We start from the raw sequence: 27,913 nt of genomic DNA on the forward strand, positions 1-27,913 counted from the left end.
TAAATAAATAGCTTGTTTATTAGTAACATGTTACATTATTAAAGTGCATTGAGAAGAGGTGCAGGGGCCAAAGCTGGAAGGCCACTGGCCCCAGCCACTGCCCTGGGTGGCCAGACACAGCCGGAGAAGGGCCCAGCTCCCCCCTGAAATGGATGGACAGGGCTGGGGGCAGGGCCGCCTGCCTGGAGAGCTCGGCCCAGGCCATCCCCACCGGAATTTTCACAGTTTAGCCTAAGTTATAACATGTCCTGAGCGAAGGTGGGAGGCTAGGAGCATGGAAGCACAGCCCCTGGGGAAGGGGGCTGAGAGGAAGGGAGGAGGCCCCCCGCCCCCCAACCCTCAACGCCAAGGGCAGAGTCCTGGAACCTCCCCCTGAGGACCCGGCTCGTCCTTCCAAATGAACACGGTGAAACTAGGGCTCAGTTTTCTCCTTCATTCTCCCGTTTCCCTCACCCCACCCCCTCCCATAACCACCCCCAACACTGGGGGCTCCAACAACGTCCCCCTCAGACCGGGCTCCCAGGGCAGAGCCAGCTCATGCCACTCTCCAAGAACCCATGCCCGTCTCCAGACTCTTATCTCATCCCCGGGAGCCTCAGACTGGGATCACCCCCGCTCCCCAACCCATCCCTTCCCAGCCCCTCCCTTTCCCACCCACCCCCCCGCATGTAGTTTTGGTATTTTCATACAGATGCAGTCGGAAGTAGCTATACATGAAATAAGCCTAACATAAAAATAGAGCTTTTTCCGTCCTTCCGTCCGGAAAGCAAACATCCTTCAATAAACATGCAAGGCGGCTGTCCTGTGGGACCCAGGACCAGAGAGGGAGCTGCAGAGGACAGGGCTGGACAGAGGGTAGCCCTGGGTCTTCAGGAACACCAGCCATCCAGCCATGAGAGAGGGAGGGGAAGGAGGCAATGCGGGTACCAAGAGTCCAGAAGGACTCAGGCCTCAGCCCCAGGGTCGAGATGGGGTCCCAGCTCTCCTATCCAAACCCACTCCCCGACCCATGGGCTCTTGGGCTGGGAGCATCGCTGCATTTAGTCAAGTTTGAGGAGTCTGAAAAATATTTTCCAGAAGATAAAGTCTTGGGTCATCGATGCCCCAGCTTCACAGTCGGTGCCCTCATTCTCAGCCCCTCACCATCCGTGCGCCACCTGGGGCCCAGCAGCCGCCTGCGGCTGGACGTCTCCAGGCCTGGCATCCTCCACTGGGTTATTCTGTCCCCTGGAAGAAGTGGCAGGCAAGGAGCTCCCGGGCCAGCCGGCTCTGAGTGTGAGACGTTCTAGTGCCCTGGGCTGCAGAAGCCTGAGGCATGCCCAGCCTCGGGAGGCCCTAGTGGACCAGCAAGCCAAGAGTGAGTGTGGGCAGCACCCCCAGCCAGAGGGAGGCGGCCAGGGCACAGGCATGACCCAGCAGGTGCTCGGCCATGATGCCGTCCTCGGGCAGCAGCTGCCAGTGCTGAGCCTCGCGGAAGTAGGAGCCCTCCTGGGCCTCGCAGAAGTAGTGGCCGTACTGCTGCGCCGTGAGGTTCTCGATGAACAGGATGCAGTTGGGGCTCTGGTGACCAGGTTCGCAGCTCTGCTCCACGTTCTCCTTGTGGCGCCATGAGTAGGTGGCGTGGCGGGATTCCATGGGGCAGCTCAGGTAGTAGCGAGAGTTTGGGGCCAGGGAAACCTTCTGCAGTGGGGCCTTGTCTGGGGAGGCAGTGGGGAAGCAGCCATGAGGAGGGACAAAGAGCTCCCAGGGGAGGATGTGTCCTCCCCACGGACTGGGATCCCAGGACAAGGCTTCTGAATGAACGTGGGGAACCCAGCCCTCAGCGTCCTCCTTTTTTCTCCCGTCTCGCTCATCCCACCAAGAGGGCTCCCTCTGCAGGACTGTATCCTGCCCCGTGTGCCTGGGGCCCACAGGACAAGGCCATGTCTCCCTCAGACCAGGACAATCAGGGCAGGGCAGTACCCCACTCATTGGGCCACAGCCGCCAGCAGGGCCAGATCAGGTACCTGGTTTGGGGTTGGGACACTCCTTGTGTGGCTCGGCTGGATTAATGGATTGCAGCACTGACCTGGAGTGGGAAGGACGAAAGAGGATCAGCAGATACAAGGCTGCAGACCTGACCCTCCTATCCTTACCCCAGTGCAGTTCCAGCAGAGAGGAGGGTCCCACAAGAAAGGCCCAGTACCGCCACCTCCTCCAGCCTGACAACACCTCCCCCTCTCCCATGCCCACCTTCTCCCAGGGACGAGGGATCCCGGCCAACGTACCGTTCGGAGCTGTAGATGGAGACGCAGCGGCCCTGGTCCCAGCCGCAGTAGGGGTCTCGGGACATGAGGCAACCGTGGCAGCCCCCGCCATAGACCTCACACAGGTCCAGGGGCACCTGGCTCACCTCCCACTGGGAGCTCACATACAGCTTCCTCTGGAAGGACAGCAGGACTGGGTCAGGCCCGGGCCCCACCCCACACTCAGTCCTAAATGTCCAGGCCCTAAGGCCTAGAAGCTCTTAAAAGAACACACAAATCACATGCAAAGGAGCCCTGTCCTCAGCTGCAGTCACTGCCATAGCCCATGGGACGCAGTGGGGGAAGGCTCACCCGCTCAGCATCCAGCGACATGGTCTGGATGGCAGCCGCGCGGCGGAAGGGCTGGATCTCCATGATGTTGAAGGCGAAGCTGTGCTCCTGCTCCCCCGGTTCTACCACCTTGTGGATAGTGCCCCTGTCTGTGTATGGTGGACAGAGGGTCAGTGGGCGGGAGTCCCACTGAGGGGCCAGGCAGCTTTCCTCTAGGCCGGGGAGGGGTGGGAAGTCACAACTCAGGCGAGGGTCACAGGACTGGTGTGGGCAGGGCGAGGAGAGCGTGACTGGGGAAGAATGTGGGAGCCTAAGGGCAGCCTGGAACCTTCCAAGGCTGATCCAGAGAGGCCATCCCAGGAGGCCCAGGGGTCCCTGGATACGGCCTCCAACATTCCCAAGGCTGCACGGGAAGAACAGAAGCAGGAGCCCCACACCAGCAAGGTCAGCGCGGCTGCTGTCCATGCATCACCTCGTTTAACCCTCCACAGCCCTGCGAGGTGGCTGTCATCTTCCCCACTCCACAGATAAGGAAATCAGGCTCAGAAAGGCTAAGCCACTTGCTCAAGGTCACACAGCTGGTGAGCAGCAGAGACCGAGTTGGAACCCAAATCTGTCAGAGCCCAACCACTCAGCTGCTTCTACAACTCCCCTGCCTCCTGGACTCTTAGGGAATATATTTACTTTAAATACATTTTTTTTTATTTTGGAGTAATTTTAGATTCCCAGAAAAGTTGCAAAGATAGTACAGAGAGCTCCAATCTACCCTTCTCCAGTTCCCCCTAATGTTACCATCTTACATAACCACGGTATATTTGTCACAACTAGGCAACTGACATTGGTGCATTACTATTAACAAAACTACAGACTTTATTTGGATTTCACTAGTTTTTCCACAAATGTCCTTCTTCTGTTCTAGGATCCAATTCAGGACTCCACGTTGCATTTGATCTTAGGGGATATCTTAATTTTATAAAATCTTAGATCTAAAAAGGATCTTGGATTCTAAATCAAGAGTTCCCAAGGTCTTATAACCGAGCTGCCTGCCTCCTAGACCAATGCTCTCTCCGTTCACAGTTAGGGACCAATGGGCACCCTGACCCCTGGTCCTCCCAATCCTACCTCACCTGCTGTCCCAGTTTCTAGAATAGCCTACCTCCCTCTCTCCCTCCCTCCCAATTTCCCAGGGCATCACCTGCCCCAAAAAAGCAGTCAGATGATCGCCTGCCTAGGATGTTTCCTCTACACATCCGTGATCCTCATCTGTGGACTCTGAGATGTGGCCAGATGCTCCTTGGGCCTGATAAGGCCCCACCCCAGCCACTGCCTTCACAGACATACTGCCCTATACCTCCTTCCAAACCAGCCCCAGTAACAGCATACCCTTGGCAAAATTCTCAGGAAAAGAGCCAATACTTCTCCCAGTTGTGAGAGCCTCCCATTCTCTGCAGAGGACTTAGAAAGCTCTATTTTTCAATCTAGCCCCAATATGAATGATGCAGGCTCCAAAATGGTGCCTCCTCCACTGCCCTTAGAACAAAGACACCTTCTCTAATCACTCAAGTGTGCTCACCTCCCAAGTCTGCAGGAAGGGAATCCATGGCCCAAGTCCAGCCTTCCTTGTCCTAGCTCCTGCTCCCAGTTCCGCACTGTGTGACCTCTCCTCTTCTGCTCCCCAGTGCCCTGCCATCCCTGGCTGACCACAACAGCTGTGCCAGCCACTACTGGAGCCAAGCAAGGATGGGGGCCCAAGGGTGTAGCCGGGATGAATAGGGAGTAAAGAGGCAGGGAATCAGGACCCAGGCCCTGCCCTGTGGGAAATTCCTCTCCCCAAGGCTTCCAGGAGCCAAACAATGGTGCTGGGGTTCCAGTTTCCTACAAGGTCACCAAAGCCGAGACAGTTCCAAGGTGAAGCAGCAACAGGAGATCACATGGGGAATGTGAACAACTGAGGTTGGGCGCCTGGGCCTGAATTGAATGGCCCCAGGGGTGGTAGAGGCCCTTTCCAGTCTCAAGGAAGGCAGCTGGCACGGGAAGCTGCGACAAACCCAACTCAGGACTGGCTCCTCCGTGTCCTGTGGCTTTCCAGAAAGCAGGAGCATCTCCCACGGCATTCCACCCAGCTTCCCCCAGCAGGGCCTACTCCAGGGAAGAGGAGAAGCTGCCCCTGTCCTCTGTGAGATGGCAAAGGTTCTGCCCCCTGGAACTCCTTCCTCATGCCTAATTTGTGCCCCATCAACTCCTCAAATGTTTCCTCTCACCTGCACAATCCCAAAGACAGGCGCAGGGCCTGACTCCCTCATTCTGCCTGGCAGAGGCCAGTATCCCTGTGGTTCAGGCCCCTCCTCCTCATTTGCCACGTCTCTTCCTACCATCTTCTTCCCTGAGTCAGACATCTGGACCAAAGGTGCACCTGGCTTTGCTCAGACTCTCCAGATTTCCGCCTCCAAATCCCAGTGCTTGCTTTTCTCCCATCCCCCTTTCCCTCTTGCCCCTACCTCCTCCAGGAAGCTCTCCCTGCCTGACTCTTCCACATCCACACACATTAACCCCTGACAACTCTAGTCACTCAATTATTCCTTCCACATGTAAAGATCCAACCAGATGTTAACTACATTATTCCTTACACCTTTCATGCCCATTTTTACAAAGCAAACTGAGGGTCCCGGGGTAGCCTCTCACCTGTAGTTAGGTAAAGCACATGAAAGGTCTCCCCGTGGCTGGCTTGCATGCGGTGGACGGCCACTTTCTGGTAGTGGTATTTAGAGTGGAACAATGGCGTCTTCAGAGGCCCCATGGGCTCCACCCTCTGCGCCACCTCTGGGTGACCGTCAGCCACCTGGAAGGTCTCTGTGGGTATCGGCTGCTGGTCTGGGAGGCACTGGGCAAGGAGAGCAGGCCCAGGTCAGTGGGGTGGTGGGAGGTGAGGCAGAAGGAGGGCTGGGCCTGGGCCACGGCTGGTGTCACGCTCACCTTGCCAGGCCGCGGGTTGGGAAGGCTTGAGTGGTAGCCCTTGAGTGAGGAGGTACGGAAGACCTTGTCAATGTCACCGAGGGAATACACACAGACGGCTGAGTAGTTCCTGCAGTGACATGGAGACCAGCTCAATGGGGGGCCCAGAACCCACCCATCCACCTCCACTCACCCAGGCCAGTCTTGTGCCTGGCACTGAGTTGCCAACCACCACTGAAAATGGGGAGGGATGGAGAGGAGGGAGAGGAGTTCAGCCTAATTTCTTTGTGCCGCAATCTAAAACCACAAACTTGTATCCTGTTACAGAATCACTGAGTCTAGAGGCCATCTGCTCTACCCAACCCCAAGGCAGGAGGAACCCCAACATAGGCTGAGAAGTTCTCTAGTCCTCCCTGGGCACAGGCTGTGGGGTGCTGATGCCCCAGGAGGCCAGACCCCCAACCCCTTCCCAGCCTGGGGGACCCCACTCACCCAGGAGCCACAGAGCAGGGTCTCGGCTTCCTCCACTCTATCCCTAACTCTCCCCACACACACCCAACACTTTTGCCTGCCGTGTTTTCAATCAATGAGAGTGATTAAGAAGTGTGAATTATCGGGCTCAGGCAGCGCCTGAGCAGGTGTAATAGCACCCAGCTCCCCGAGAGATGCTTCAGCAGCTTCCTCCTGGGCCCAGTGTCCACTCTCGGCACACGCAGGTGGTGGGACACACAGGCACAAGTGCAGTCATGAGTGTGCATATAGGGCATGCACACACACCCATGAGTGCAGACTCACTCACACAACAGTACACACATCGCACTGGCTGTCCCCCCACCCCACACCCAGCAACAGCCCAGCCTCTTGAGCCTGCAGTCCCTGCTCCTGCCACACCAGGGAGGCCCTCAGCAGGGCCCAAGGCCTCCTGTCCCTACTGGACACTGAACCAATGCCAGCCCCGGCCCCAGGACAAGGGCCACTCACCAGGGGTTGGAGAAAACACCATAGACCCTGGTGTCCCTCCACTGGCCGCTGGGGTCAGGGAGCAGGAAGACGTCTTGCAGCCTGTTGAAGTTCTTGTTGGTGGCAGCATCACTGCATACCAGCATGGCTTTCAGAAAAGTGTTCCACTTGGAGACTGACAGTGAACTTTCCCCACCCTGGTCCCCCTGGAAGGGCAGAGGGGAGAAGAGGCCCCTCAGCACCTGCCCGGGCTTCCCCACACACCCCAGGAAACCACTGCCAGCAATATCAACACCTGGGCCCAGAGGAGGAAGGCAGGCTGTGAGGGGCCAGGACCTGCCGGGGGTGCCCCAGGACTCAGGGCAGGTCTCCAGATGAGACTCCAGCAAGCAGGCCTGGCTGATCCAGAGCCCAGGGCCAGCAGTGCCCAGGGTCAGGGCAGGTGAGAGTGCCAGGTCCCCACAGAGCAGACGGACTCAGACACACATTTACTGACTCACACACCCACACACGTGGCACAGCACATTCACACAGGCAAAACACACACACACACACACACACACACACACACCCCATCATACACACGCTCACACGCCATCATACGTGCACAGGAGCTCAGCCACCTTTACCCACACACAGACACATGATGCTCCATGCACACACAGCTGCTCCCACAGTCCCTGATACAGACCCACTCATACATCCACACAACTTCTACATGCACACGGACACACAGAACTCACCCTCACTCAGGCCTATTCATGCACAGACACGTAGCCAGCAGCCCTCACGCCCCTGCTCACCCTGCACAACTGGGCCACACGGGACACATTGAGAGGAGCCTCAGGATTCTTGTCAGGATTGTCCTCTCGGAAGAAGTAGTAGATCTTGTCATCGTAAGCCTGGTCTTGGTGCACGATGGTGGCTTTGATGAACTGTGGGTCTGCCAGGGACAGAGGCGAGTGGGCGTAAGGCTGGGAAGCTTGCCCGGGAGACCATCCCAACCCTGCACACTCTCCTCCCTCCTTCGGGTCTGCACAAACCATGGCAAATCAGATCTGGAATAGGACTCAGAACATCAGGTCCAACTCCCCGAGGGGCCCTAGACCCTGCACCTCCACCCCACACCTGTTTTGCCCTCTTCCTACAAAGATGTCATCGGCCCAGGAGCAATGACTTCATGCCTGGGGACTGGGGGAAGGTCCCTGGGGGCCCCTATGTCACTTCTGCTCAATTGGCAGAGCCCTGATGAGGAGGGAGTTGGGGGCTGCCTCCACGTGAACTCAGCAGAGGATAAACTTTGGCTCCTGGGGACCCTGCACTGGGTCTGGGGCTCCCTCTGTTTGTGTTCCTGAAGAGGGCTGGGCCCATCCCACTGCTATACCTTGTCTGTTCCTCTGCTCCCAGCCAACCCTAACTTCTCAGGCCTATACCAAGGTCCTGCTTTCCTGCATGGCCCCAGCGGCCCTCAGGGAGCCCTCCCAGAAACATCAGGATCCCATCTGCCACCTTAAGTGCTCACACCCCCTTGCCCACCCTCAGCCCAGCCGGAGCCTGACTCACTCTGCATGACAGTATCACTGGTGTACAGCTCACTCTCGCCCCGGATGCGGCGGAACCGAGGGATCTTCCCATTGTATTCCTGCTTCCGGATGGTGGAATACACCTCGTTCCCTGGGGTCAGTGGGAGGGAGAAATGAGTAAGGGCAGGCAGCTCCTGGAAGTCCCTCCTCTGGACACTGGACAAAGAGCTGACCACTCCTCTCCCAGCCCAGTTCAGAAGCATCCCCCTGGGGCGCCTGCTCCAGCACTGCCCTACCTTCAAACAGAACCAGGGAGTTCTCGTCCGGGCTGAAGGGGGCATAGCCTCTCATCTCGCCAAGTGGCACCACAGTGCCATTCACCTGTGGGAGATCCAGAGGGTTGGATGGCCACATAATCCCACAGCCACTGCCTCCCATGACGGCCAGTTTCTCGGCCAGGAGCCCCATCCTCCCAGGGCAAGGCCAGCATTGGAGTCTCGCCATCTCCTTCCCACCACGAGGGGCAGAAGCCCACGCAGTAGAAGGTGAGCTGATCAGGCACATGGGGAGCAGCCTTCTCACCAGGTTCCAGCAGCTGGGGTGCCGGGCGTTGGTGCCACAGGCCAGCAGCCCCTCACTCCGCCTCTCCAGGAGAGTGATGTAGTTCTCGCAGTCCTGCCCGGGGAAGAGAGAAGGGAGGAGAGAAATTGGTTGCTGGAAGGCCCTGGCAAGCCTAGCACTAGGACCCCCAGGATCAGGGAAGAAGGTGTCAGAAGGGCTTAGCATAGGTGACAGCCTCCCAGGACAGCCCAGAGTGTGTGCAGCTGACGCCATCCCCTAAGCACAGAGGACCACGTCTCCCCATCAGTCTGGGACTCGCGGGGCAGGGCCATGCTTCCTTCCTTACACCCTCGAGGTCTCCTCTCCCTTTACCAAGTGGCTCAGACCCCTCCATACTCCCTCCCCCACTCACCCGCTTATCCAGACAGGACCCCTTTGTGGAGCCGATATTCACCTGGGGGGAAGGGGAGAAGCATTAGTTCAATCTGCCAGGGGTGAGGTACCCCTGAAATGCTTTCCACACAGCCTCAGGATAAGCCCCAAAGGAAGCAACCATTATTCTCATCTGACAGATGAGCAACTGGGGCTCTGAGAGGGTGAGTGATCTACCTGAGGTCAAACAGGGTCTCATATCCAGAGCTGAGGCCCAGAGGGTTCAGAAGACCAGGCATGGGCTCTGGGGCCCAGCTTCCAGCCTGGGCTTTCCGCAGCAGCGCTGCCCAGCTGGCCAGGCCCATTAGCTCCTGTTTTTCTCCACACCGCCCCAGCTCCCCACTCCAATCTGGACTACCTTTAGGGAGCCTCCCCCAGGAGCCATTTATAGGATACGGAGGTGGGGGCAGTTTAGGAAGAGAAGCCAGCTCCCTCGGATTCCCTGAGGACCCTTGGCAGGGCCAGAGGGGAGATAAGAGGGTAGGGGGGGTGTTGGGGGAAGAGAGAGGCTCACCGTGCGCACAGATGCGTTCTTGCCCTCGGGGAAGTCAAAGAGGTAGACCTTGCCACGTCCTCCCACCCACACAGAGGAGCTGCCTGGCTCGTGGAAAAGCACCGTGTGCGGCTCAGTCTGGCCAAAGTCCACCCGGTCCTGCCCTACATGGCCTGAGGAGGAGACAATTAGTAGAAACATTGAAGCCAGGTCCCGAGAGAGAAGACTCTGGGTCCCCTCCACATGGCACACTGGAACCAGTGCTTGGTGCTCAGGGTCCTGGCAGGGCGTCAGACAAGCTCTGGGCTGGGGTGGTACCCAGACTCAGAGAGTCAAGGACAGGAGAAGTAAGAGATCCTCCGGTGGGCTCCAGCAACCAGCTGTCCTCACCCACAGCACGGCCCCTCCCCTAGTGTGGCAGCCTCTCCTTCCTTCACGGTATGTGTGATCTCAGAGTGGGGAAGGATTTAGGGACCTCTTGGGGGAACAGACCCCCTCCTCTGGCACACACTTTTGAGGGCTGGGCTAAGGCAGGAGGACCAGGGCTCCTTGGCCATGCTCTGGGAGGTTCTCTGCTGCCCTAAGCCAAAGCAAGCAGCGCCCCCCGACCCCGGGCCTTTCAGCAGGCAGCAGGGCCTTCAAGCACCCCCCTTGGAGTCCAGGTTCCCAGGAATCACAATGCTCAGAACTCCTTCTCCTCCTTCAGGAATCCCTCTCCAACCTCTCCTGGCCCATCCCCAGCCCCTTAGTGAGCACTAGACTAGAGGAGGAAAGGAATCTCAACATCTACTCCCTCCCATTTCACAGATGGGAAAACAGAGGCCAAGGGAGGGGCAGCCCAGGGGCACATGGAAGCAGGTCAGTAGCAGACCCTGAACCAGAGCCTGCACTCCTGCCTACCAAGCTGGACTCTGCTCCATGGCCCACTCTGGCCTGGTTTCACCCATGAGGATGCTAGCTCTCCGGGGGGTGAAGATCGGCTCTTCCTCCCCAGCAACTCTGGGACAGGGGAACCTTCACAGAGCACAGCCTGGGACTTTCAGCAGAAGGGCTGACCGGGAAAATTTTCCCCAAAAAAGAAACTGACTGCAGCCACTGCCTCTGGGGAGGTGTCTCATCTCCAGTGACACTGCTGAGGTTGTCCTGGTTGCAGGAGTAAATTATAGGGATGGGATGGCCTGTGGTTGTGCCCCCAGCAATCAGCCACACCCAGCATCTTCCCACCTCTGACCAGCCTGGGCCTCACCCAGGAACTGGGTCTGACCACTGTTTTTTCAGCTGCAGGAAACTCTGGGGCAGCCAGCTTGGCAGTGACACCCAAGCTCCAGCTCTGACCAAAAAGAACTACCATTTCCTCAACTCTGCCCCCGATCCCTCTTATTCCCATTGGAGCCATCCCTATTGATTCTGCATTTAACAGGGGCAAGGAGCAGCTGGACCACACACTGTGCCACCACACCTTCATTCTTTAAGAAACATCCCTTCATGGCCAGGTCACCCCCGGAAGTGAGCATTCTTCACCTCTTCTGTGGCCTGGCGCACTGTGCAGAGAAGAATGCTGAGGTACCCTGGGAGACATGCCAAGGTCACACCAGCAGGCAGGACACATTAGCTTGTCCCAGGCTGCAGTATCAGTTCTCAGGAGCATGGCAGGCTACAGAGAGAAGTGCTGAGCTCACTGTCCTTGGGTGGTGTGGCTCTCCTGGTGCACATCACAAACAGCCCAACTGAACAGCTCCGGGGATATCAGCCCTCCCTGGCCCCCAAGCCTCCCTCCCTGTAGGCCCCAGATGTGCAGAGCAAGGGCTGAGAGGTACTGGCACTTCGGTGGGAGGGAGGGAGAGCTGGCAGGTCTTGGGTGCTGCCCTGCTCCCCCTCCCTTCCTGGGATAAAATTAGAGTGCTGGGGTCACAGACACTGTCTTCCTGACTCAGCTCCCGTAACTCCCCTTCCACCCGCAGCCCAAGCTGCAGCCACCATCCTCTATGGCCCAGCCAGAGATCCAGACAGTCTGCAGCCCCAGCTCCCCTCCTGCTCCCCTCCCATCCACCAATAGCCAGACTGGCAGCCAGGAAAAGGTGTGTGTCTGCATCTAGAGATGCTGGGCTAGGACCTGAGATCCATAGTCCCTGGGAGTCAAAGCAGAAAAGTCCTAGCCATCAGACTGTGCTAGCCACCTCCATCAGTCACCTTAGCCCCACTCCTGCACCAAGGCCACAGGCCCAGGTCTCCGAGGGGGCCAGCAAGGCCAATGTACAACTACTCAAGGGAAAAGAGGCACCAGACAGGACTCTGGCTGGGGGCACCCTGGTCTAGGAATTGCAGGGCTGTTGAAGAGAAGAGGAAAACAGTCCTGCCCTGGGGAGTCGAGCCTGATGGCAGAGACATGACTGGGTCCTGGAGAGCAAGGTCTGAGGGGGAGGCCTGGCCCTACCCTGGGAATACATCTGAGGGGTCAGACAGCCACACCACAGAAAGCTTCCACAGCTCTCCGGCAAAACTGTCTTAGCATGGACCCCAGGGCCGCCCACAAAGTATCTGCTGAAGACAGGAAGGGAGGGTGAGGGCTGCTGGCCCCTGGGTAGGAGCTGCAGCACTAGGGCCCGGACAATCCCATGCGGATCTGCAAGCCTGAGCCCAGTTCCCTTCAAACCCTAGCCACAATGGCTAGGGTGGAGGAAGCAGGGACTGTTCGTCCCATTTTGCAGGAAAACGAACAGGAGCCCAGGACCACGGCCTCCCATGACCCCCAGGTTCCTGGCCCTCCCAGCTCTGTTCTTGGTGATGCATATGGACTAGAGGGAATGACACCAGCTCAGCCCCAGGACAAGGCCTTGGCCCATTCTCCACCCCAGCCCCAGCCTGGGCTCCCGCACTGCCTGAGGCCCTCAAAAGGCCTGATTGTGCCCGGGAAGTGTCGAGCAGCAGCAGCTCGATGAATACATGAAAGGAAGCTTTGTTCAGGTTGGCAGGAGCGGGGGCTCGGGGCTCAGGGGCAGGAGGGCTGCCTGGAAGTGAAGGCAGCACCAAGCCATCAGGGCCAGGCCTCGAGTCTCTGCCCAGGCAGGGGCTGAGCAAGGCCAGGGGCTACCCCTAAAAAGGCCAGGCCAAGGGAGTATGTATCATATCCCCGAACATTTTCTTTGTGATGCTTTATGAACCCAAACGGAGAGGTGAGGTAGACAAAAGCTGGATGGGCCCTGAACAGGCCGGGAGGGAAAGCCAGGCAGAGGACGCAACCTGAGCAAAGGTGGGGAAGGTGGCTGTATGGAGGACAGAGGCCATGCGCTGCAGCCTGGCAGAGTCCTAATGAGAAGAATCGGGAAGGTGAGCTGAGGCCCACGTGTGATGGGGGAGGGAAGATGCAGCCTGTCCAAGGACACACTGACCCACTGCCCACCACTCTCCCCTGCTGCCTGAACCTACGAGCAGGGCCAGGAGTGGAAAATGCCTCCCTATCCTCTGGCGTCCCCCACCTCCTGGCTCCCCCTGCTTCCCATCCTGCTTGTCTAAAAGGAGCACGGTCTGGCACCGTGTCTCCCCCCTCACTCCCCAGCCTGACGCATTAGTGGCTGACTAAGTGGTAGCTAAAAGCTCCCAGAATAACCAGGGGCTCAGGTAGGGGAGGGGGCTAGGGACATATGGGGAGGGCATAGCCCAGAGGCAGGCCAGGAACAAGACAACCCACCTCCCACCCCATGTGATTCCGAGCCAATCCTCACTCGTGCTGGACCAAGAAAGCACATTCAGGCTGCCCCGTACCCAGCCGGACTCCATAGTTCCCCTGAGTACCATTTCTCATGGTGGCAGGGCCAGCAAGGCCCAGCTCCGGCCAGATAGGAGGGCTGCAAGGATGGCTGGGTTGTAGGAGATAACCTCCACCACACACAGCCGCAGGGCCGGGTGCTCACAGGGCTCTGATCCCATTGGAAAGAATGGGGCCTGACTCCTTAGGGACCCTACCCTCGATCACCACCCCAGCAGCTGACCGACTGTGGCAAGTCTGGGCCTCTGGCATGCATTTCTTAACTCAGGCCTGCCTGGTGGAGCACGTTTCCTCTTCTCATTCACTCTGGTGCTGTCACCGTCTGGCCCGCTGTCCCCATACTCTTGTTGTTTGTGAAAGAGGAGTGCAGCTCCAGGGGAGGGCAGAGTGGGAGGTGTTGTTGTCCATGAAGGGGCTGGGTCCCATGCTCTGGTCTGGCAAAGCCAGCCTTGCAACCTGACCCACTGACCCAGTGGGCCTTGAATGTAACCTCAAGGAGCCTTTTGAAAGTGGGCAGAGAGTCAGGCTCTGAAAATGGCAGGAATGTGGGCACCCCCACAGAGAATGCCTAAGTCAGGCAGTCAGAGAGGCCCCAGGCCAAAGAGCAGAAAGCAGGCCGACCTCAGGTTGGAGAGCCAGCACATCTGGCAGGAGCGTCCTCCCACAGTTGTGCCCCCACCCCTGCACTGCCAGGCCTACCTCACACCCTCGCCCAACTACGTGTCTGGAAAAGAGAGTAGAGGGAAGGCCCACGTGATGCCTAGGCATTAGCCTGCAGCCTCTCCACCCTTTGGAATCCCACATCCACATGTCAAGGTGGAAGGGAGAGGATCTAAACAGTCATTGAACTGAAGGACACAGAGGCCAGAGAGGCTGTACCACCGGCCCAAGGACACAGAGCGAGGGAAGCTCCAAGTTTCCAGTACCCATTACCCAGCTGCTTCTCTCCAGGATCACATCCTGGGCTTCCTGGAGAGCCTCTGATTTGCAAAAAGCTGTATATTCAGCCTCTCCCTACTTCCCTGAATCATCCCTACTCTACCCTTCCCTCTCTTGCTCACTAGGTGCCGAGTCACTAACCTGATAACTAAAGGGAATCACCCGCCCACCCACCTTCCAGGTGAGGCCCTGATCTCCCAGGGGCCTTTAGTGATCAAAGCCTTAAATCCAAAGGAGTGACTAATGGTGGAAGTGTAGGTGCCGTGCATGTCAGAGTGGTAGAGGAAACCCTTCCACTAGGGGTGGGAATACAGGAACAAATGTTTCTGTCTCTCCTGATATGGCCAGGAAGAGGGTGTGAGAAGCCTGGTTTCCAGGGTGGCACCGGCTTGGTGCTAAGGATAGGTCATGGTTGCAGGTGGGTCCTGGCAACTCTCAGGCAGGGTTAGGTTCTAGATTAGCTAGTCGCCTGGCAGGGGCAGAGCCTGTGTGCTGGGGCAGGAGGTGGGGCCTCAAGACAGCACTCAGCTCCTGGAGGACTGAGAAGTCTAACTTGTTTAAGAGCTATGAGAAGAGCGAGCTGTGTGCTGGGCCAAAGGGGAGCATCCTCCCACCCACCAAGGTCAGCTGTGGGTGGGAGGGGAGTATATCTCATGTGTGGCTCAGCCCTGGCTCCAAGAAGCCTCATTATCTCTTTGGTGGCTGGACAGCTGGCTGGCTGTGACGGTGATTGGGGCTGGGTCTTCCTGGGTTCATTTTCCTCCCTGTGGATTAGCTGGGTGCGAGTCGGGGTGGGTGCTGGTACTTGTTTGGGCCTGGGTTTTATGACCCACCAGGATTCTTGAAACAAATCACAAAACAATCAGGGTTAAGCCCATGGGTCTTTTTGGGAAAGTGTGACTCTCTGAGTGCCAGAGAAGTCAGACAGTTTTCTGGAAGTGGAGGCAGCAGAAGAAACTGACATTCTCATCTGCTTCCACTGACCAGCCCACCAAACCTCCAGCCACCCTGCAAAGAAGGCAGGACAACCTGTATTGCCGTTTTACAAACAGGAAAACTAATGCCCTTCCAAGCCACCAAGGTCTGGATGCTCTCCCCATGGCACCACTGTGCTCAAAGGACCAGAAGAAGGTTTGGCTATTGGGGAGACTGTCTGGGGCAAAGTCCTAGGGAGAAGGGACAGTGTGGAAAGCAAGCCCCTTGGTGAGAGGCTGTGCTGAGCAGGATTCAGGGACTCAGGGAAGGAAGGCTGGCACTGAGGCCCAGCTGGAGTGGGTAAGATGCCCTGAGCCCACGCCCAGGGAAGGCCGGAAGCCCAGGACAAACATCATGTCCCATCTACCTTCCAGCTGTTCTCCAGCCCAGCAGGTTCCAAAAGCCCCAGAGTGGGGCCGAAGTCGCTGGTGGCTCCTTCAAAGCAGACAAAGGGTAGCGGTGCAGGGCCTGCCCTTGGGCCCACAGCCAGGGCAGGGGTCGGGGAGAGGGCGGAGAATGGCTACACAACCCCAAGTGGAGGGAGGGAGGCAGGTGGAAGACTGCTGAGAAACAGAAGGTTCCCCAGTCTTAGCCTTAGCCTGAACCAGCAGGGGAGACTGAGCAAGGGCAGCCAGCCAGCAAAGCCCATTAGGGAGAACTGGCAGGGGCTGGGCTGCCAGGGCTGCATTCCATCAGAAACCAGAGATGCCAGAGGAGGAGGAGGAAGATGATGACGACGATGATGATGCCCCTACCACCCAACCTTTCCATCGCATTTACTATGTGCCAAACACTATTCCAGATGATTTTTAGATATATTAACTCATTTAATCATCACTGAACTCTCATGAAGTAGGTTCTTTTATATTATCCCCATTTTGCAGATGAGGACCATGAGACACAGAGAAGCTGAGTAACTTACCCAGCATTACACAGCTAGTAAGGGGTGGAGCAGAGGTTCATACTCAGGCAAGCTGACTCCAGAATCTGTGCTTATAACATCGTATTCCAGAGATGAGCCCTTGGAGGCTTCCAAGGTCAGCCCTTCCCAGACAGATGAGGAGACCAAAGCCTACAGAGGGTGAGGCCCAGTTAGAGGCTACTTGGCCAATGAAGTCCTGACCTCTGCCCGTAACACCCTGAAGACAGTGTGTGCAAGTGAGCACAGGTGTGCAGGCCCAGGTGAATGTAGTGAATTCCTATGCTTTGATGTTGCCCTGGCATCCGTTTTGAATATAAGCTGGGTTTTCTCACACTAGAAGCAGGGCTCAGTCAACCTTGACATCGTTTCCAGCTCCCCACCTCCTCCCAGTTCCTCCATGTGCTCAATCCAGATATCTACCGTAGACAGTCGTCTCCTGGTGACTGCTTCCCTGTGGGATGGCTACATACAGCCCACTTGATTGGTCCTGCTGACCTTGTCCCACAGCCCGCATGGACTGTGCAGATAGGCCAGTGACCTTGTCTCAAGTCACAACACGACCTCCTGGAACTCATGACTGCTTGCTGTAAACCCACCAATTAAAACTCCCCATGGAGGCCAGGCACAGTGGGTCATGCCCGTAATCCCGGCGCTTTGGGAGGCTGAGGTGGGCAGATCATTTGAGGTCAGGAGTTCGAGACCAGCCTGGCCAACATGGTGAAACCCCATCTCTACCAAAAATACAAAAAAATTAGCCAGACATGGTGGTGTGCGCCTGTACTCCCAGCTACTTGGGAGGCTGAGGCAGAAGACTCACTTGAACCCAGGAGGCAGAGGTTATAGTGAGCTGAGACCACGCCACTGCACTCCAGCCTGGGTGACAGAGCAAGACTCCATCTCAAAACAACAACAACAAAACAAACTCCCTGTGGAAAACTTGTTTTAATAACACCATGGACCCCATAAAGATGCTGGCCCATGGATCCCCCCACCCTGCACATGCTCCCTGACCTCCACCTGTGTGTGGCTTCAGGTACACCAGGTATCCCTCAAGACCTGTTAGTAACAAAATCTTTATTTCCACCTGTCTCTCTCTTAATCATGGAAGAGGTGCTCTCCATCTTAAAGATCCTAAGTTACAACAGTGGGGCAGGAATCTTCTCGAGGTGCGGCGTGGGGCCCCGGTCCTCAGTGACTGATTAGAAAGACAAGTCTCCCAAGATCTCTGCTCAGAACATAAAGTACTCTGTGGGGCCGGGTGCCATGGCTCATGCCTGTTATCCCAGCACTTCGGGAGACCAAGGCAGAAGGATCACATGTGTTCAGGAGTTCGAGGCTGCAGACAGCTATGATTGCACCACTGTACTCCAGCCTGGGAGACAGTGAGATCCTGTCTCTAAGAAAAAAAGTACTGCATGCTCTGAAGCTGACCACAGTGAAGGGCAGAGTGTGCTCACCAGCCAGGTCCCCACTCAGCCAGCCCTGGCGAAAACACTCACCTCCACTCCTCAGCTCAAGGACCCACCATGGCTCCTAACTGCCCATCCAAGCAGGGCCCAAAACCTCAGGGCAGGGCAGTCAAGGCCCACCTCATCTCTGCACAGCTCTGCCGTGGCTCATTCCCATCTCTGCACTTTGCTCCTGTTCTCCCTTCCCTGGATTGACCTTCCTCCTTTTCTCTGTGCACATGGATCTTACCTGTCCTTGAAAATGTAGCTAAATCCCTTGGATCCAGGAAGTATTCCAGACTGCTCCAGCCCTCACTGCCCGTACCTTCGACCTTGTACCACAAACCATCTGGCACCACCATCTTCGCTCAGATCACGCTGTCTGATGGGATTTCATCTGGCCTATGGGGCCCTGAAGGTGAGGACCAGGCTTCCTCTTGCTCCAAGTCTTCCATTCCCAGGGAGCAGCTCAGACAGTGGAGAGAAGCAAGAATGGGGCAGGCCAAACTCCCATGCCAGAGGGACAGGTATCTTAGAACAGATTCCTGGGCCACCAATGGGGTGCAGAAGTCATCACAGTGACCTTCCTTCCTCGACAGGCTGGGCCAGAGCTCCTGCCTCAGCCTCCCAAGTAGCTGGGATTACAGGCGTGTGCCACCACACCCAGCTAATTTTTTTGTATTTTTAGTAAAGACGGGGTTTCACCATGTTGGCCAGGCTGGTCTCGAACTCCTGACCTCAACTGATCTGCCTACCTTGGCCTCCCAAAGTGCTGGGATTACAGGTGTGAGACTCTGTACAAACAACAATATGAATAGCTGTCTATGCTGCACTCTGCCCCCACCCTATGCTCCTGCCCCTAGCTCTAGCCTGGCTCCTCCTCCTCCCCCAGGAAGCCTTCCTTGATTGCACCATCCCACGCTGACCTTTCCTGCTCTCACCTCCTGTCACAGTCCTAGGCTACATCTGCAGGTCATTCCTGACCTCCCCAGGGGTCCGCCCTACTTCACAGGCAGAAGACCCACCTCTCCAGGAATGTGGGGGCTCCCCAAGGGCAAACCCAGGGCTTCTCTTCCTGCCTCTCCCCCAGAGGAGCCGAACACAGACCTAGGCTGGCTGCCCTCCATGATGAGGGGTCACCCAGGGGTGCTGGCACAGAGCCCAAGCCTCTGGCTGGAAGCATGGGGTGCAGAAGGCATGGCAGGATCAGCATAATCCCAGGCTGTCATGACAGTTAAAACCTGATTAGCCCGAGCCGGGACACAGATCAACCTGTCCTTGGGACCTGAGGCCCAGCCCACCTGAGGAAAGACCAGAAGAGGTATATGGAGCTGGTCCAAATCCAAGGTCCTGAAGAGAGGACACTCACAGCTGGTGTGGCTCCTGGGAACAGACAGCACTGGGGCGGGAAGAGTCTGGGCCCAACTGAGCTAGCAGAGGAGGAAAGGCACTGAAGGGGCCCCCAGCCTGGGACAGAGTATGATGGCAGACAGAAAGCTGGAAACAGGCTGAGAGCTGGGGCAGAAGCAGGCTCAGACGACTCAGCCCCGGTCCCAGCTCTGCCTCTTTGGGTGACCTCGGGCCAGTCCCTGTCATCTCTGAGCCTCAGTTTCCCCATCTGTGGAATGTTTGGCTGGCCCAGCTAATCTCTGACATTTCTTTTCTGACATCCTAAGCTCGCGCTGTCAGGCTGTGTGGGTTGGGGTCATCCAAGAAGTTTCCTCAGAGGAACTGAGAAAGAACCAGCAGCCTCCTTTCTGGGCAGAAAGGAGGAGGAGGGTGAGTGGGGTGCAGAGAGGAGGCGGAGCCAGGGAGCAGTGAGGGAAGAACTGTGGGAGTCTAGGAGGCAGTGGGGCCAGGCCACCATGCAGGGCCTGGGGAAGGCGGCAGCTGTGTGCCGTGTGTTCCGGATGGGGTGCAGCATAGGGACAGAGGTCCTCTGGGAGGTTGGGCACAGATCTGGAGAGATGGCAAGGCCAGGGCCAGGGAGAATAAAGGGCTTGGAGAGCCACCCCATACCATTCGGGGCAGAGAGGGGACAGTCCCTCAAGGCCTGGCTGGCTAGGGAAGGGGGAACTCTGTCCTCTGAGGAGGCAGGGCCCAACAAGGCGCCGTGGCCCTCCATCCCCCTGCTTTCTTTCTGGCCTGCCTGGTTCCCTGAGGACAGGACAGCTGGCCATACACCTGGTGGCTGGCCCTCCCTGCAAGGGTACGGAACCCTGGCTCTTCTGAAGGCAGGACAGGTTAAGGGCCCCTTCCTCCCCCAACCATGGCGAAGGAAGGCTCCTGGGGCAGCCACGCTGGGCCAAAAAAGGAAATCAAGAGAAGTGGAAACTTTTCAGTCCAGAGCTGCCGACCAAAGCAGGGGAAGTGCAGTCAGTCTCTTGTGACAGAGCCGAGTGAACCTGGGGGTGGACAGGCTATCAGCTAGTGGCCCATCTACTCCAGCTACTGCCCCCTGAGGGCTGCCAGACCTGCCCCCTGGGCTGAGCTTCACATCCCACCTTGCTTGGCCCTCCTCAAAAAACAGAGCCCAACTTTCCCTGCTTCCCCCAGGGCGCCACCCTCAGCCCAGATAGTGACCTATCCATGCCACCCCCACCCTGCCACCTCCATGCTCCTTCCATCTCTGCAGAGGAAGAGCAGGAGAAGACAGAGCTGAGGGACAGACCTTCTCACCTGAGACTGTCCTGCGGTCAGGAGTCAATGGGGAACGCCATGGTCTCCCTGGACCCAGACCCAGCCTCCCACCAGGGAACTGTGACGGGGCTATGGCCTTGCCAGCACTCGAGAGGCCTTCCCTGCCTGCCACGGCCCTTCTCCAGTGGGTGCGTCCTTCCTCCTCACTGCTGCGCCAGTCATAGGATGACAAGTATCCCCTCATCTATGCCCATCTGGACAAGTTTCAAACTTTTCGGGAGCCCCCAGGCCCAGGCTGACTCAACGCCTCTTCACATGGGGGCCCCTCACATGGCTTCTCTCCTCTCTGTAGTCCTAGCTGTAAGTTCTTGGGTTTAAAATCCTACTAAGTGGGGTGCTTCCTCCTGTTCCTTCCCTCCCCCAGCTGGCTCCTCCTCCTGCCATTTCAGCTTGCTCCCTCTTCCAGGAAGCCCTCCCTGATTGGGAAAATTGGGTTAGGCATCTCCTCAGTGCCCATAACTGCTCTCTGTTACACATTCTGTTGTACCTGCAGGTTTATCTGCCCATCTACATCTACACTGAGAAGTCTACAAGGGCACGGAATCATCTTGTTCCTCATCACCAGATCCCCAAGCTCATCCCCAAGACCAGCACAAGGGTGGCCCCAGCAAATGTTTGCTGAATGAATATGTCCACCCTTGAGGGCACATGCTGATGATCCATTTCCTCCAAATGATCCTCAGCCTTTGGCCCACGAGAGAAAAAGATAGGAAAGAACACGAACTTAAGGGTTTCCCCTGACTTCCCAGGTTTCAATTTCTCCTCCAGATTTCTCGAAATCTAAGATTTAAACAGGCCACCACAGACTCTGCCCAGCCCCTCCCATCCCAGAGAGAGAGAAATCCTAAGACATTAAATCTCAGAAAAGGATGAGCCCCCTCCCCTACCCTCTTTGGGCATTTGGGGAAACTGGGGTTCAGTAAAAGGCAAAGAGTTGCCCAGAGTCACAGAGCAAATTAGGTCACAGCCTGAACCAGGCTCCCGACCTCCCAGCTCTCTCCCCTATACCATGGTCATCATTGGACCTGTGCCAGCGTCCATTCCACCGGACCTGCTCTCAGAATCTTCACTGTCCAGGACAGAGGGGTCACAGAGCTTGGTAGGAAGCTCCTGGTGACCTCACCAAGCATCTCTCTTGGCTTAGGAAACTCCCCCTCTCCTCCGGGGAATTGCCCCCCCACCATGAGACTCTGCGGAGGGAGTTCACCTTGAAGGTGATGAACACATCTAAGTCACCAAGGGGGCAAGGATTTCCACTGGAAATGCTGATGCTTGGGGAGCCCCAGATGTGACCTCATCCCCTGGAGGAGGTAACAACAACCTCCTGCCCTGGGGAGCAGCCCCAGAATGGCTCCCCAGCAGCCACCAAGTCAACAATAACATCCCGTTGTTTCACTGGACAAAAGCGAGGGAGGGCAGAACCAGCTGGGCAGGTTGAGACTGGGGATGTGGGCTCTGTTTCCCCATGGACAGGCTGGTTCACCTCTGACCTTGGGGTTCCAAGCCTTCTTTAGCTCCTCCAACCACTGATAAAATGGAAGAGGGGTGCACAGCTTACAAACGCATGCCAACCTCCTGCTAAGCCCCAGCCCTCACCTGCAATCTACTCCCTTACAGTTCCTGCTTGCAGGAAGATCAGGACCACACATGCACATCCTTGACTGGCCCATGTGTCAGTGACAGCCCTTGGGGGACAACCCCTACAGCCTTTCTTGCTCTGGCAGGCTCTAAGGGTCAAAGACAAGTGTGGAGCTCAAGGACACCCAGCAGGTACATGATGGCCCATCTCTCTCCCTGGCCTGAGCTACGCAGTGCCAGACTTTCATCAAGCTGCAGAGGCAGCAATCTCCCTGATCAGTGCAGGCTGGGCCCCTCTCAGAGTTCCCTGCTTTAATCTTTCTCTAGAACTTGGGGATCCAAGCAGCAGAAAATAAAGAACTTTCCATACCTATTCCAGTCCCCACAGCTGTCCTGACTCAAAACTAAAACCCCCATCTATGCCTCATAGAGAAATGGCTCCAGAACCACCACCATCCCTGATTTTGTCATTCCTGGATACCACCATACTCCCACCCACCACTGGTAGACAGAGCTCTAGGCTTCCAGCAAGACCCCCTCTTACCCTATTCCTGGGTTTGTCCTACCCAAGCCCATTCCTGTCCGATTGCCATGTGTCACCCCACAGGAGACAGGAGGCAGCTGTCAGTCGGGCACACCATCACCAGCTGGTGGCCCTGGGGGTGGGGGGCAGGTGAATGGCAGGGCCTGTCTGGCCAGTGGGGCACCTGGCACTGGTGAAGGAGACCACAGACTGTCGTTGGACAAGACTGGTGAACGGTTGGCAGACCCCAGCCAGCGGGCCTCAACAGTGCATTACTAAGCAGAGGGCACAGCCAGTGTGGCTACAGCAGTGAACTGCGGGCGGGGGGGTAGGCCATGGAGCTGTGCTGGGAGCTTCGAAAAGTGGGTAAGAGGACTGAAAGCAGCTTTAAATAGCCTCAGGGTGGGAACTAAGTGCCCAGGATGGGATGTATGCATTAAGTGCTAAGAAGTGGGTGTGCATTAAGTGGGGTGGGGGTGGGGGGTCATGGGAAGACTTTGGGACAGGCAAACAGAGTCAAAATGCAAGGGGTTTGATGGAGGGAAAGATTCCAGAACACTCAGATGTGGCCATTTGTCCCCTCCAGAGTGCCCACACGCTATGATGTCCAAGACAGCCAAGGGGACTGAGGGAAGGCAAAGCTGCTGGGAGGGCAAAGGAAGCTTGGGCTGGAGCTGGGATGGCAGAGGAGTGTGCAGGCCTCCTCCATGTACAGGCGGCCGGAGCTCTAGCAGCACTGCTCGGCTTCCTCCAGGAGCACCTCAGGCTGGGTAGCCGAGCTGGTCCCCAGAGCACCTCATTCATGGTCCCTGAACCACCTAAATCCTTCTCCCCTCCCTAACCCAGAACCTGGACTGGTCCTGTGCCAGATCAGAGCTCCTGCCTGCACCTGGGCTCCCACACTGCTCAGTGACCTTGGGCAAGTCACATTCCCTCAGCTACTGCGGCAGTTCGGGCCACTCGTTTTGTGTATGGTTTTTTTTCCCCTCTGCTAATAATACCTGCCCCAGATAATGCTCAGACTCCCGCAATCCCTGCAAACTGCCAAAGGCATCAAAAGGCTCCCGGTGGGGCCAGACCTGACCAGTTCCCCCAGCCCCCACTGCGAGTCCCCCACCATCACGACAGGGGGGCCGCAGACACGCCAAATTTGGGGACAGAGCCGAATCGGACTGGGGGCGGGGAGGCATTTGTGTGCAATGCAGGGGAGGGGAGATCAGTTCCTCGCGGCAGAAAGCCTCAAACCCCCGCCTAGCCGGCTTTCTGTCCCATAGTACAGGGTCTAAACTGAGGTGCCCTGGGGGAGACTCCAGTCCCCCAGGTTCTTATTATCTACCCTGGCCTAAAGGCTGCACCCCCGCCCTAGATCCACCGCCTGGGGGTCCCAACGGCCGTGCCCCACCCAACGGGCACTGCCCCCCAACGCTGGAGCCGATTTCTGGTGACAACTGCCACGTGCGGGCAAGGGGGGAGCGGCCGGTCCCGGCATTGCGGAGGCAGCGCCCTGGTACCCCAAGCCGCCGCACCGCACCATGTCCCGCCGCTCGCTGCAGGATGCCCACCTCCTTGCCTGGCCCGAGCTCCGGGCCGGGGCGGGGGCGGGGGCAGGCGGCGGGGTCTTTGTTCCCGCTGCCGAAGCGCGGCGGCGGCGGCAAGGGGTCCGCGCCCCCCTTGCCGGCCCAGCCTGCGCCCCGCGCGCCAGCAGAGCCCGCAGCTCAGAAGGAGGGTACCCGGGTTAGGGTCCCAGGCGGGGAAAGGTCCTCCGCCGAAGCCCCCGAGCCAGAGGACCCAGAGTGGCTCGGGGCCGAGAGAGGGGCCCGCCCCCTCCCCTGGCGCCCGGGCGTTGCGGCTCCTGGCTGCCAGGGACTTGGTGCGACTTAGCCGGGGCTCCGGCCCCCGCCGCTCGCTCGCCGCAGCGTTACAGCCGGCTCTGGTGTGCCAGCGCGTACACTCAACACACACTCACCCAAACCTACACGCTCCACGCGGGGACAGCGCGGGGACAGCCCGGGACCCGCAGAGCTGCGCGCACGCACTCCCTCCGGGTGCAACACACTCCGCACCCGCCCCGCGCAGCGTCTGATCCCGCGCCCGACCGGCCGCGCGGCGCCGCCTACCTTTCCAGGCGGCGAAGATGCGGGGTCCGCTCCTTAGGTGGCCCTGGGCGGAGGCGGCGGCCGCCCAGAGCAGCAGCAGCAGCCGCAGCGGAAGCCCCAACCGAGCCGGCGGGCCAGGGACGCGGGCGCGCGGTGCGCTGGGGGCGGCACGTCCGGGCGGAGGAGGCGTCATCCCGTGGCCCCGGGAGCGACAGCGGCAATCAGCCGAGACTGAGCCAGCGCCCGGCCGCAGGCAGACCCAAGCGCCAGGAGGCGGAGCCAGCGCTGACCCCACCCCGCCCCTCCCCCCGCCCCTCGCAGCCTTTTCTCGCCTCACTGGCTTTCCTGAGCGAGAGCGGAACTGCTGGGGGAACCTTCGCCACCCTCTCCCGGGCAACTCTACGGGGAAAGCCCAGCTGCGGACAAGCCAGACTTGTGGTCTTCTGCCAGGGGCGGCAGGCCCTATCCCCTCTCTGGGCCTCGGTTCCACTCCCCGCACCCCGTAAAAAGACTGGCGTAGAAGTCGTGGAGGACCTCTCTCCAAGGGCGCAGAGGAGTCCAACACCCAACAACCTTGCTATGGCCAGCTAAGTGGTTCGCACCCTGAGGACTATGGTCCTCGGAGGATGCGTTCGCCTAAGTGGACACGGCTCCCTGCTGAGCCTACCAGCAGGCACAACGATGATATGTGGGGAGCACTCAGGGACCCGCTGTTGCTTTGCCTGGGAGAACACTGGAAATTTTTCATCTTGGCCTGGCTCCTTCCCCTCCCTCTCCTTTCTCCTCCCTTTCCCAGCCAGCAGCCTTCTGGGCTGCCTCCCCCCAAGCCAGCTGGTGTACGCTCAGAAAATCCAAACTCATTTCCATGTGAGTGGAGGGGGATATAATTAGGAAGGCCCCTTCCCCAAGTAGAGAGGGGAGCATCCCCCGTGCCCGACTCACTGTGGGGGAGGGAGAGTCAAAGCAGCTTAAGGGGATCTCTGCCCGCAAAGTGCCTAGGGCTCAGCTATCTCAGGCAACCTGACCATTCAGTGGGGACTCCCTTGGGGGGTCCAGGCCCAGACCCTCTGCAGTTACCTGAGCAGCCCAGCCAGCTCTGCCATCAGCTCCTCCTCTCAGAACTACGTGCCTGCCCTTTGTAAAAGTGTCTCCTCTCTCTAGACCAGACAGGGCCCAGACCTACCACTTCCACTTGTGCCCCAGGGAACCATGAATGGAAAATCCACCCAGCTCAGTAAGTACTTATCTAGTGTTTACTGGATGTCTAGCTGCACTGAGAGGAGACAGGCCGAGGAAGGAGTAGAGGTGAATATCCAACCTTCAGAACTCACAGACCCAGACACGATTCACGCACTGCAGACACCAGCAAAGGCGGTGGGCTGGCTGCCCTCTGCCCTCTGCCCTGCTCCATGGGGCCAGGACCATTTGGTTGTTGTTTTTACCTCCTGGAACCAGGAAAGTTTTGCTACCAAGAAGTTTGGCTTTACCATTCTACATTTTGCTTCCAGTTGTCCCCTCCTTCTTCCCTCAGAGTCCTGAGGCACCCCAGCAGGCCAGGAAGGTAAACTCAAGGTACCTCCAGAGACAGTGCAGAGTGAGGTTCCTGGCCCACTGGGTGAAGCCAACAGCCTCATGATACACAGGGGCACACTGCCCCAGAGAGGGAGGCTGTGGACAGTCTAAGAGCTCCTCCTCAGGCCTGCACCTAAGCCTGTGGCCCTGAAGCCAGCAGTGGAGCCTGGCCCAGGCCAGCCTCTAAGATGGACATTCGGTTTCACCTGCTAGACAGGTATTGCCCTCAGTGTCTGTCCTGTCTATGCAAAGCTAGGGCAAACTAAGAAATCACCTGTCTCTGCCTTTTGGAACTAAGAATTCAAATGGATTCAAAATCAATGATAACACTGCCCATGTGCATGGCAACTCACAACACATAACCCACATTCACCTACCTCATCTCTGCCAGTCCTCCACTCTCTTCCTCTCACTGAGGGAGGGAGCGTAACTCCACTGCAGAGAAGAAAACTGAGGTACAGGGAGGGACAAGGACGGACCTGCCCGAGGTCAACCGGTAAATGGTAGAACGAAGATGGGTTTTCTGACTGCAATAACAATTGCTAACACTGTGGTTCCTATGTGCTGTGCCATCTCATAGCCTCTCCCAACTCATTCAATCTTCGCACTCCTATGAGATAGGAGCTATTAGTCACCTCCCTTTACAAATGAAGAAATCAAGGCACAGACAAGGGATGTGAAGTGCCAGGATCGCACAACTAGAGGCAGGACGGATTGAAACTCAGGTGGTTTCTCAAGGACCCACACCCTTGACTTCTCTCTGTGTGATGTACCCTGGCACTGCTGCCTCCTGTCTGTGGCTGAAGTCTGGGTCCAAACCATCCCCAGAAGGACCTAGATAGGGCCCAGGTCACCAGGTGCTGAGTAGGAGGGCAGACCAGGGAATGGGCTCAATCTCCCAATCAACAGAGTAGCAGATGGAAACTGGGGTAGATGCCAGATAATTTTTTTTCCAGACTGGGGGGTAGGGGGGAAGGAAGTAGTACTTAAGACCATCCTCCCCACAAGCCAGCCAACCTGGGGACAAAGGGCCAGGCGAGATGGCAGCCCACTCTCTCGGTTGGCTGTAGGCAGCCAGGGGAGGAGAGAACTAAGCCCATGACTTGAGGCAATAACTTTATAAAGGGAAAGGCAGCTAGACTGTGGGGCAGGCACTATGACCAGAGTTTAGGCATGGACTTTCCTGCCTCAGGCAGCATAGGAAAATCAAGTCAGAATGGTATAGGTGGTGTCAGAGGCCTGCCTGCCTCATTGGAGGCCAAGGCTGGCTCTTGAGCCTGGACCAAGAACAGGGGCACAATTCCCACTTACAGCCAGTGATGGGAAGTGGACGAGCAGAGGAAGCAACACATGCTGACACGTCTGATGGGGAGGCACATTCTTGTCCCTCCCTTCTCCATGATTCCACATTCAGGGGAGGGAGGAAGAAATGATTCAGGGCTTCTATCGATAAGAAAAATACCTTGAGAAGGATCACTTCCTGAGCCCTATGGACAGCTGAGGCACAGCCCAATCCAAGAAGGCTCCTTTTGGAATGAAAGAAATGGATACACACAGACCTGAGATTCATGGTCTTGAAGCAGTAGCAGAAGCCCCGGGCAATCCCCCCAACATTCCAACTAAAGCCTCTCACCTTTCAGGGTCCAACTTAACTCATCCTTCCATTCTCCAGAGTTATCTGACCTCCTCCTCAGCCCTGATTCCATGGCTACACATGGCCTTCACAGGAGTGACCCACCTCAAACAAGAGGCCTGTGGGAGATAGAAGGATTCCATGAGGAGATAACATATGCAGACGTGAGGTCACCCACACACAGTTCACTTCCTTTCACAGATACGATGATCCAAGAATCCCAATTCTTAGGATTAGAAGTAGCTCTCAGAGGGCATTCAATCC

General features: G+C 57.5%; 1 protein-coding gene across 5 annotated transcripts; it reads right to left on the bottom strand.

Annotated features, from left to right (window-relative positions):
* SEMA7A (semaphorin 7A) lies at nucleotides 1-27,763 on the bottom strand. 5 transcript variants are annotated; one of them, XM_016927189.4, is made up of 14 exons: nucleotides 27,650-27,763; nucleotides 9,519-9,670; nucleotides 8,985-9,026; nucleotides 8,594-8,686; nucleotides 8,308-8,392; nucleotides 8,052-8,162; nucleotides 7,292-7,431; nucleotides 6,510-6,694; nucleotides 5,550-5,658; nucleotides 5,259-5,457; nucleotides 2,598-2,725; nucleotides 2,268-2,422; nucleotides 2,007-2,068; nucleotides 1-1,697 (listed from the first exon to the last, which is right to left on the bottom strand). In XM_016927189.4, exons 1-14 carry the CDS (start codon nucleotides 27,720-27,722, stop codon nucleotides 1,336-1,338), a joined length of 1,896 nt encoding a protein of 631 aa, XP_016782678.3. In that variant the 5' UTR covers nucleotides 27,723-27,763; the 3' UTR covers nucleotides 1-1,335. The 5 variants fall into 5 exon arrangements, with proteins under 5 accessions (XP_016782678.3, XP_523219.5, XP_016782679.3 ...); XM_523219.8 differs by lacking the exon at nucleotides 27,650-27,763 and adding an exon at nucleotides 24,466-24,839; XM_016927190.4 differs by lacking the exon at nucleotides 27,650-27,763 and adding an exon at nucleotides 24,315-24,430.
* Nucleotides 27,764-27,913: the final 150 nt, after the last annotated feature.

The sequence above is a fragment of the Pan troglodytes genome, chromosome 16, assembly GCF_028858775.2.
Source record: "Pan troglodytes isolate AG18354 chromosome 16, NHGRI_mPanTro3-v2.0_pri, whole genome shotgun sequence".
In the NCBI taxonomy this organism is placed as follows: Eukaryota; Metazoa; Chordata; class Mammalia; order Primates; family Hominidae; genus Pan; species Pan troglodytes.

Bases quoted from the DNA above. Each gene is read 5' to 3' on its own strand.
- SEMA7A (XM_523219.8), bottom strand. From the start codon at position 24,637: ATGACGCCTCCTCCGCCCGGACGTGCCGCCCCCAGCGCACCGCGCGCC. The intron at 8,687-8,984 runs GTGAGTGGGGGA...TTCCCCGGGCAG, and splicing joins GGTCCTGTCTGGATAAGCGG to GACTGCGAGAACTACATCAC. The intron at 2,726-5,258 runs GTGAGAGGCTAC...CACCATACACAG, and splicing joins TGTGCTTTACCTAACTACAG to ACAGGGGCACTATCCACAAG.